Source organism: Schistocerca americana, chromosome 2 (assembly GCF_021461395.2).
Source record: "Schistocerca americana isolate TAMUIC-IGC-003095 chromosome 2, iqSchAmer2.1, whole genome shotgun sequence".
NCBI classification, from domain to species: domain Eukaryota; kingdom Metazoa; phylum Arthropoda; class Insecta; order Orthoptera; family Acrididae; genus Schistocerca; species Schistocerca americana.
The window spans coordinates 707,292,322-707,303,322 of NC_060120.1; the positions used below are offsets into that span (position 1 = coordinate 707,292,322).

The 11,001-nt window shown below is 38.2% G+C and overlaps 1 protein-coding gene across 1 annotated transcript in view; it reads left to right on the forward strand.

Annotated features, from left to right (window-relative positions):
• LOC124595008 (protein MCM10 homolog) overlaps positions 1 to 5,389 on the forward strand; it is a 94,982-nt gene extending 89,593 nt beyond the window's left edge. Inside the window, exon 17 of the mRNA XM_047133555.1 lies at positions 4,901 to 5,389. Within this exon, the coding sequence (XP_046989511.1) occupies positions 4,901 to 5,011 (111 nt within the window). The 3' untranslated portion in view covers positions 5,012 to 5,389. The remainder of the gene's footprint in view (positions 1 to 4,900) is intronic.
• Positions 5,390 to 11,001: the final 5,612 nt, after the last annotated feature.

Sequence of the window (11,001 nt, forward strand, 5' to 3'; positions counted from 1 at the left end):
TGTGTCAAAGGCTTTAGGATGAAGACTATGAAATACCTCATAACAACATACTGCTTCCGAAGAGCGTGACATCACAACAGTTTACATTAGGTTTGTTTGGGCAGTTGTCAGTGGGCTCATGTGCATCCATAGTTGAGCAACGTATGAGCAATACCTTCTCCTGATTCTGGGTACTTGAAGTGTGGCTGTTAGCTGTATTGGCAATAGCAACGAGCAGCAGGATGTTATCTGGAAAAAAATTTCTGGCGTGCACAAGCTGCCAGATTCATGCATGTGCAAACCTGTCCGAGCTATAGCGGGGAGGGGGGTAGTTTTCGCGTGACCCCTGTTTACATTTAGTGATTTTATTGTTTCCTCTTCATTTACATGTCTCACGTCAAATGAAAACAAAATGGATTTCTGTGGCTGGGAACTATCAAGTGAATTAAAATACATTCACATAATTATGGAAGACTAAAATATGTTGTTAGTTTCAGTTTTCTGATTTTATTTTATTTCAGTGTTTTTGGCAGTCAGGCATTATTGACTTGCAGAGCACTGAAGTTATTTTTGTTAATTTGCAAAAGAAATTTGGCTTTTATTAATCTTTTTCTGCAAAGACAGTCAATTTATTTGAAGCACTGTTGACTAGTGTCAACAGTTTGCTGAATTTCGAGGGCTTTTCTTCTGCCATAATAGAAAACCAAACATGAGATAATGCAGTACTGCTACTTCAAGAAAATTTGCATCCCAAAAACCATACTGAAAAGCTTAATATCAAGTTGGGGGTTTATATTCTTTGTGAATCTGGACATATGGATGTGCACTTTAAGGCGAATTACACATTTTTAGTGTGGTTTACGAAATTCCAATGCTCTTGGAATATTCTCTGATGTCCTGTTTCGTTTATGATGTAATAGAAGATCTCTTAATGCTGTATATGTACATATGGTTATAATAGAGGGAAACATTCCACGTAGGAAAAATATATATCTAAAAACAAAGATGATGTGACTTACCAAATGAAAGTGCTGGCAGGTCGACAGACACACAAACATACACACAAAATTCAAGCTTTCGCAACAAACTGTTGCCTCATCAGGAAAGAGGGAAGGAGAGGGAAAGACGAAAGGATGTGGGTTTTAAGGGAGAGGGTAAGGAGTCATTCCAATCCCAGGAGCGGAAAGGCTTACCTTAGGGAGAAAAAAGGACGGGTATACACTCGCACACACACACACATATCCATCCACACATATACAGACACAAGCAGACATATTTAAAGACCCACATAAGGGCTTCCTACATCATCATAGCTGTGCACGGGCGGTAATGTGCGTTTTCTGGCGCACTCTTGACAACTGCTGAAGTGAATTCTAACAGGTCACAAGAAAGTACTACGAATGGTGATTTGAAAGCGGTACTTTCAAAGTAAATTTCGTTTCACGCAAGATAAATTATGTTACGTGTGTCAATGTGATTTGAATTTCTTAAATCACAGAGCATTTGATTTTTATTTCAAGCTTAACACTTCGAAGGTCAGCCACTTATAAGAATTTTGAGCCCAGAAGACCATACATTTAAAATTTTATCAGCACATTTGTCTGATGTATCTTAAAGTGGAACACATACAGAAAAAAGACCAATATTATATGTGAAAGCTTAGCTTTTCTTGTAGATACACTATGCATCTTAATTTAACCCATTAACTTTTCCTATTTTTGTATTCGTACTACTTAACAGGGATGTTACTATTGGCTGACTTCATCATGTGTCCTGTGCTCTGAATATCTGCTATCAGTGGCTTGCAAGATCATGTTACATGAGCTGTGATTGGCTTACAAAAGCACTTCGCAACCTCAATTTCAATGCTTTGGAAGCTAACATGCTGTGTTTGGTGGAATTTGAATATTTACTTTCACAGTACAGAAATATGTAGGCTATTATAATACAAAAATATGCAGCGTACGTGTTGCTGTACATCAAAGATCTTTCCAAAATACGTTTCTTTTCTGGAGTTTGTTTTCTAAAGTGCCGGGAAGTTCTATGCCAGTGTATAAGACCTTAACCATTCAAAGGATTGATAAGTTTTACGGTTCTGAGGGAAAATATACTGTCACTTAGCACAGAAAATGTGTATTTTCACCTGGAAAAAAGTGTATTTTTAACTGGGAAATCTGTGAATTTTTTTTCATTTACCACATATATATATCCTGAGTATGTTGTCTCGATGCTTAGGCAGGTTTTCAGTCTTCTTTTTATGTGCCTATCAACATTTCAATATATCTTTAAAGTGTTGTTTCTAAAATTTCATAGCTTTTGCTACTGCGTCTGCATTTCTCTCAGTCAGCATTATGTTCCCATTTTGTGAAAGTATTCTCCTTAAGTGTGTGCCCATTAAATATCACTGTTTGTGTTTAAGTACATATTCCTGTAAGAGAATGGTATCCAAAGTTCTGTGTGTGTTTTAAATACACACAATATAAATAAGTATGGACTACTTCTGTAGGAAAATAATTTAAAATTGGGAGAGTGAACTAAGGCCACTATAGAGAAATGCCACATGGTGGCGGTTGTGTAGAGTGCTTCAGAAAAAAAAAAAAGTTGTTTGTTTCTTGATGTTTTCAAGTTATTGAATGTAAAATTATTTCAGAATGTTGTAGAAGTGGGTGGGACATTTTAATATGTGCAGATGGTAAAATAATAAGGTAAGAAATAGAATTGGACATCTATTAAAATGAGAATGATGGCTGGCGAAAGACCCATTATAAGTGTACACAAACGTGCAACTATATACAAGAGTGCAATAGTAAGCTCAACAAATGAAGTATTAGTGACACTCTTAATGAGCAAGCTGGTCACTTAAGAGCATTACAGGTGGTGTACAACTTGTACCAGGCAATCATGTGACCATCCATTGCTGATGTAAGTCATAGCAGTGAAGTGGTGACTATTTGCCAGTCAGTTGTATGGAATCACTACAGTAAGATGAGGAGACATTACAGAGTGGCAGAAAAGATCTATTGTGTTTGAACATGCCCATGAGTACATTGTGAATGAAGTTGCCCTATTTATCGTTGTATCAGTGTGGTGTGTGCGATGTGTCTAAGGGAACGGTGTGCAACTTGCAGCTGTGTAATGCAGAATAAGTGAAGTACTCATAAAAATATCTTAACTGATGAAGATCAATGACAAGTGTGACAATGACAATTAGTTTCCAACTTTAGAGGAATTACTGCTGTCAGTGAATCCAGGTCTGTGACATCCATTTTCCGAGCAAATGTAGCAAAGGTGACATGCAGTACCTCTCAAAAGGCCTTTGCTCATAGCGATACATAAACCTGCATGTCTTCAGTGGACCAAAGCAACAAAGTAATCAGACAGCAGCTGATTGGAGGCATGTAGTGTGGTCAAATGAGTCACAGTTTTGCCTTGTTTCAAATGATACAATGAGGTGTTTAATCTGCAGTGTGCAATTCGGGCCACAGTTGATTCTGTGATGTTTAGGGGGTATTTCTTGTACCATGACTTCAGCTTACTGTACATACAAACCAGGATGTTGACTTCAGTATTCTCAGCGGCCAAGCCTTGCCCCTTCTTTTACATATTCATGAAGAGTATTTCCGGAAGCACTACATGATCAATAATCACTGAGTAAATTCAGGTGGATTCTCTTCTTTGCCTAATTAATGTCATTATCAAGGCTAGAAACAGTGTTACATGGTATTAGTGTGATGTCTCCTGAAGGTTTATAATGTTTTGACAGGTGCCTTACTTGTTGTTATACTAACTGAAGGCTCCACTACTCACGTGTGTGCTCTGTACTGTGTTTTTATCCATTTGGGCAAAAGTTATTACTCAAAAAATAATTTATTTTTCTCACTTGTGACTTAAATTGTTTGTCGTGGTGGTGGTGGTGGTGGTATGTGTGAATCAGTGCTAGTATTGCCAATCATCTGAATCTATATCCTGTGTCACTTAAATGTTTGGATCAGTAGCACATCTCATTTATTCTGCTCCTGATGCTTCTGTCATAGGGTCATGGGTATTTTCCTCAGTTCTCAAGGTCTATCTAAGTTCGTATTCTGTCACTAGTGACATCAGTGTCACTTCAATGACCGTCTCTACTTCTGGTACTCAGATTGTATGTGGTGTAACAGTGACCCACTATGCCAGCTGGTAGATCCTCAGTGATGTGGATGGTGACTCATTTTCAAGCACTGAGACTGCAATGAGCACTAATTCATGGTTTATAGAACTCCAGAAATGAAGGTCCTGAGAGACACTCGGCAACAGTCCTTATGAGAGGAGTAACAGTTGTCAGTGAGCTATCCAATCTAGTGAAACTTCAAAAGGTTTCTAAACAATGATAGACTGAACAGTAAATTCCACACATAATGAACAAAAGGCATATTTTAAGTCAAGAGGCAGACAAAAAATGATTGTCACTAACAAACTGAAAGAGAGAGCCTTTTCTGGAGTGATTGTCATGCATGACACTCTAGGGGCACTGCATAATGTGACACAATGAACATCTTAAAGGTTACATGTCATGTAAGGAGAAATGGTACACAGTTAAAAAATGAGATGAAACTGCTAAAAGTTGAAAGAATTTTGTTACAAATCACGTAAGATAAAAGGTTTACAACTATTTTAAAAGTTAATGTGTGTCATAATATGAAAACCAAGCATTTTAAAAATTTGCATATGGGATGCAATTAACTGAATGTGCACATTACATTAGTAAACTTAAACTCTGTTAAGAACACTATATTTGATATGCAATTTTTTTAATTGCACAATATCTGGGTCTTGTTCAGTAGAATGTTGTTGTTGTTGCTGCTATCTAAGAAATCTATAGCTGTCAGATCCAGAGTAAGTATAGTCCTACATGGTGCATAACACAAAGAACTTTCTGTTGCAGGAGAGACGTGGTCCATCTCTTACCACCCCATTGTGCTTGAGGGGTGGTGAGGAAGTCTTCTTGGGACATCAAACTGAGGGAAACATTAATTTGCTTGTTCCCGAAGATTGAGAACAGTGCAGTTGAAAGAACACCTGCTTCACAATTTCATAAGATGTGTGTTATGTGAATTGCATGAAAATGTGAGGTGTAAGGATCACTGATACAATTATACTGCAAAATCAGCAATAACTGAACAAGTGGTTTATGCCAGTGTTGAACAAATTGAACAGAAAGACGTATATAGCACACATCATACTTATATAATTTGTTACATGCAGTATTTCCCAAACTGAATACAAAGGACTCTGAATGTATCATTTTATGTTAAAAAGGCTGTGGCCTCTGTAAATATTTTGCATCTTAAATATTATTTTAACACTGCTTGTAATTTTTTTCTATGTTTGTAAGGAATCTCACATAACGAAGGCCAAACTGATTGTACATAATTAATAAAATATGCAGATACCTTTAAAAAATACTTAGTTTTTACTTAAACAAATAAGTCTTTTAAAATTATTCATTTTGAATTAATTCTATTGTATTCGCACAGTGTTTGTTATTAAGGTATGTCTTGCACCAAACCAGCTGCACTGATAGAAGCTGACCATGAATTTATAAAAGCATTCCATTCAGAATGAGATCTTTTACTTTTATTTATTATGCAGTGATTGTAGTCATTGATGAGTTCAGTAGTGGTGCTATTTGCGCATTTTCTGTGGGAGAAACATAATTGACAATGGAAGTTTATTAGATCTCAAAGTGTGCTAATCTAGCATAATGAGTAAGGATTTTGCTCGAAATGGCATGAAATCCAGCTTTGAATTTCAGTGTGGCACAAATTTTCATTAAATAGGGATTCAGATCTTCCTTTTTTTACATTTATATTGATTTCATCTCCATCAACCATTTATTTCATTTCAGTGAATTTATTTCAGTTGATAGTGTGGCAGGGTCAAGAATTTCTGGTAATGACATAAATCTGGAAGGCCGCCAAATATTATCAAAATTTTCTGTAATGTTAGTTGTGACTGCAACACCACACTTCTCCCACTTCTGTGTCACCTAATTAGTAGCATTAACTATTATTTTAGTATTGGTTTAATTTTGTTAAGTTTTTGAATTTGTTCTTTAATAATTAACCAGTTTCTTTTTTCACAACTTTTTTGGCATTCCATGCCCTTTCCCTGTCATATTGGTCCATTAATTAGAGATGTTCTTCTATTTAGAAATGTTTGCACTGGCTCATTTCATAGTCTGTATGGTTTGTTCTGTGAGATATCGTCAACATATGTTTTGTTATAATATCGATTATCACCTTTCCATCATTATATTCTGTCCCAAAATTGGTAAATAATTTTATTATTCCAGAATATTATCAACTTGTCTGCCCCATGAAGAAGTGTAGTGAAACACATTAACTATCTTTGACATTATTATTGACCTTATGCTTTTACCATATCTCTTTTGCTACATCCTCGTCCCACTACGTTCTTGTCCCACTATGTAGACAATGCTGCTGATTGTCAGCAAAATGATGATGTTTCATAGAAATTCATTTAAATAGTTATGATCATTGCCACAACTGTACCATAAGAATCTTGCAAAAGAGCGATGACATGACCTATAAATGATTCAGCCTTTTGGGGAGGATTGTAGGGAAGTTGAAAACTGGCAACATTGTTTGGGGTGTGACAGATGACATGAAATAACAGTATCATTGGCATGTTCTTCTCATCCAGGTCAGAATTTGAAAACAATTCCTGTCTGGGCATTTGCAGTTTATATCACAGTTCCTTTAATTTTATCATGCCTTCATTATGTATATAAGTAAGTTGTAACATAAATGTTTCATTGGCTCATGTCTTGAAGTCAAGTTTCGCACTAAAAGTTTTGTCCCCAGCACATACTGTTTTCCATGCAACGCTTTAAGTTGCATCCACTGATCCTCCAGTTTCTTACCTAATTGAGCAATTTAATTTAACCCACTTAGTCTACAGAATTACTTCTGTTCATGAGAGGGCTTAAATTTTATTAATAAAATGACTAGAATGTGACAGACTTTTTGAGGAGTGGTGAAAAAATTATTTGGTATGTAATGAAAAAAGTTTAGTTGAAAAATAATCAAATAGATCATCACACAACTGTAGAGCTATTGGTTGTAACTGATTAGATGAAATTTATTTACATTTCTTCAATACTTTTTTTTTTTCTTTCTTTTTACAAACTGCATCACTTCGAATGAAACACTTGAGCTTTCGATAGATGTCTCCGCCATTGTCATCAAGAGTTAAAGTCACTGACTGCTGGAACTGGCATAGTGTTCTGATTATATAAGTGTGATAGTAGTGTCTGTAACATTTCGGAGGGTGCCAAAGTGACACATGCATGGAAAGCAAGTGAGGCAATTCTGGTACACTGCGGGACTGAGAGACATCACGTGGTGGTAGGACTGGTGCCACATTTGAAATTGTTGTTACCGCCTCCCTGCAACCGTCAGTCATCCGTCTTTGCTTTTCCTCAGTGTCCATTTACCTTTCTATTTGATGGATGTCTCTACACTTCTAATGCAGATGACTTACTGCCATCCATGTCTTCAGAGTCCAGTGTCAATGGTGTACATTAGAGTTAAATTGGGCCTTCTATACAACTGAATGAGCAGACATCTGCTGCTGGATGTCTGGTGCAAAGCTAACCTGTCATCAACCTGAAGGTTGATTTGAACACTGCTATGCTTTATGAGGCATTGTCCTATAGGAGACTGGAAGTCCTTGCCTTCCTCTGACTTTTTGAATTTCCATACACCACAGATAATTTACATGCACAAAGCATTGGCAGAGATGAATACATAAAACAGTACAACAACATTGAGAATTCAGCCTGTGTTTGAACATCTGGGATACTGATGATCCTTTTCTCTAAGAACAGCATGGTCTCACTGTGTGCATCTCTTTCTACACATAGATAGTAACTGTGCCTATACCATATATCCTAATATTCCATGGAGATGTAAGCAGATAGATTTGGTATTTCCACAGTTTGGAAAATTTTTTAATTCAGTGGAACACTGAATTCTGCTTAAGAAAATACGTTTGAATCCTTATTTATCTCGACTTGGAATTGGATTGAAAATTTCCTGACTAGCACAACATAGAATGTATTTAGAGATGAATGGATGAACAGTTATCCACAGAGATGGAAGTAATTTTCGTTATGCTCCAGGTAATTGTGAAATGATCATTGCTTTAATGTAATATGTTAATGTTGAATTAGTTGCAATCTTAGATCAAGCTGAAGAGGTGGTTATCAGTGAGAAAGTGACTGTTTCTGGAAGGTTAAAACTGTGTGCCGGACGTAGTTTTCACTGCAATTCCTTTATCAGCTAAGCATCCAAGAATTCAAAGTCTCAATCCTGTCAGCATCTGTTCCACATTCCTTGCTGGGCTAGCAGACCTTAACGAATGGATATGGCAGCGAGTCGATTAGCCACAATCTAGGATATATTTCCAGAATTAATATTTCATTCTGCAGTGCACATTGTATCGCAAACTAAAATATTTATTCTGGTTTCAACGAGGATGTGTTGTCCGATAACATAACAAGGCTCAAGTAACTATGTGTGGTGCTAAGCTGAGAGGGGTGCTAGAGCAACACCCCCGGGATAACAAGGCCGTCCAGCAGTGTTAGTGACGTCACACTAAGCGGCCCATAGCCGACGCAGCAGTCCACGGACACCTCCGTACAGACACGCCTGATGCTAACGATCTTCTGTCCGTCATACAGAAAGGAGCGAACTATAATTCGAGCCAAACACCAAATTATATATATTCTTGTAAACAGCATAAAGGTTCATAACGAAATACCGATTAAATATACGGGCAGGAATAGGTTCTAGAACTCCTCTGAAAAGTGTTGATCTTCAGTACCAGAATGAACATCAAATTGTCAGGTTTTCTAAATAGAAAAGCACTTTGTTAGTAACAGACAACAATAATGAGACTTGCAGTTGGTGATTTCTACGTGGAAAAGGAAATAAGCTGTAAAGAGATTGAAAATGGTAAGTAAAGAGGGCCTCAGCCTTTTGCTCACATTCTTACATGTAATGCACTTGGTTGTTTTTCATTTCCTTACCTTTCATAACATTTTTAATTATTGTTTCAAGAAGTGTATCTTCAATAGCAGGGTGAACAAATTGTCAGGCTTTTCTTAAAGGAAAGAGCAGTCCCTTAGTATCAGAGTGCAAGACAAAATCTTGTGTTCAGTGATGTCTATGTTAAAAGGAGCATATTTGATATCTATCTTTTGTTTCCATTCTTTATTACTGGGGATACACTTGTAAAAATTCTTGAAAAGAGCTGTCACCATGAACATATGAGTAAATTCACAATAGTCATGTGTTTTATGAGATAAAGCGAACTCTTGTTAACTTATTGTAAACGAAAGTTGTGAGGGTTTTGCTATGTATGACAGTGTTTAAGATAATTTACTTTCAGTGTAATAGCTTGAAAATGTTAAGTCCTGCTGTCAGTTGGCATTTGTCACCACCTGTATGCGAGTTTTAAAGCTAAATAGTGTTCTGACAATTATAAAATAGTGGCAAAGTTCCTCACTCGATTAAACTTATTCCTGCCCGTCTATGTAATCGGTATTTCGTTATAAACCTTTATGCTGTTTACAAGAATATATATAATTTGGTCTTTGGTTTGAATTATAGTTCGCTCCTTTCTGTATGACGGACAGAAGATCGTTAGCATCAGGCGCGTCTGTACGGAGGTGTCCGTGGACTGCTGCGTCGGCTATGGGCCGCTTAGTGTGACATCACTAACACTGCTGGACGGCCTTGTTATCCCGGGGGTGTCGGCTAGAGACTGGTAACTATGTAGGTAGAGATTAGGAAAATGTAGTGGTTTGTATAACCTGAAGTGTAAAAATGCACAGTATAGACACCAATCAGCCAGAACATTGTGACCACCAATGTACTATCAATATAAACCCATCCAGGCAATAGCAGTGTCACTTGGTGAGGAACGACTGCTAGTCAGACACATGCACGGTGCATGTGGTATCAGTGAGCCTGCTGTCCATGTGTAAAATGGAAGAGGCGTGCAATTTGCAAGGGCAGATTGTCATGTCTTGGAGGCCTGGCACAAGCATTTTGGAAACTGCACAACTTGTCGGGTGTTCAAAGAGTGCTGTGGTGAGTGTCTTCAACAAGTGGTGAAGCCACGTGCAGATGTCATGTGACTGGGTGGCCATCCCTCATTAGAGATGTTGTAGGCTGGACAGACTGATAAAACAGGACAGCCAGCAAACTGTGGAGCTACTAACATCACACTTTAATGCTGGGCAGGACACAAGTGTGTCTGAACACACAGTGCATTGAACACTCCTGACGATGGACCTCTGCCACCAACAACCCGTGCACGTGCCAAAGTTGACACCATGCCATTGGCAACTGCAACTTAAATGAGTATGTGACCATCAACACTGGACGTTGGCACAGTGGCAGAGCATTTCCTGGTCTGATGAATCCTGATACCTGCTTCATCGTGCCAGTGGGAGGGTGAAAATGTGCTGTCTTCCAGGGGAACAGCTTCTTGACACGTGTACTGCAGGATAGCGATAAGCTGGCGGCGGCTCCATTTACTCTGGGGAACATTCACGTGGGCATCCATGGATCTAATGTAGCTCGTGCAAGGCACCGTGACGACTGAGAAGTACCGTACACTGGTTGCAGACCACTTACATCCCTTTATGACGGTCATGTGTCCTGATATTTTTCAGCAAGATATTGCGCCATTCAACAAGCTCAGGAATGTGATGGAGTGGTTTAAGGAACACACTGGCGAGCTCCAGATGATGTGCTGGGACCGCAATTCGCCAGATCTGAACCCTATCAAACACATCTGGGACGTGACTAAATGTGTTGTAAGAGCTCACCGTCCTATTCCCCGAAATTTTCGGGAATTAGGTGACGTGTGTGTGCGCAGATGTAGTGGCGACACCCTCCAGCGACCTACCAAGACCTCACTGTTTCCAAGCCACGCCGTTTCGCTACTCTT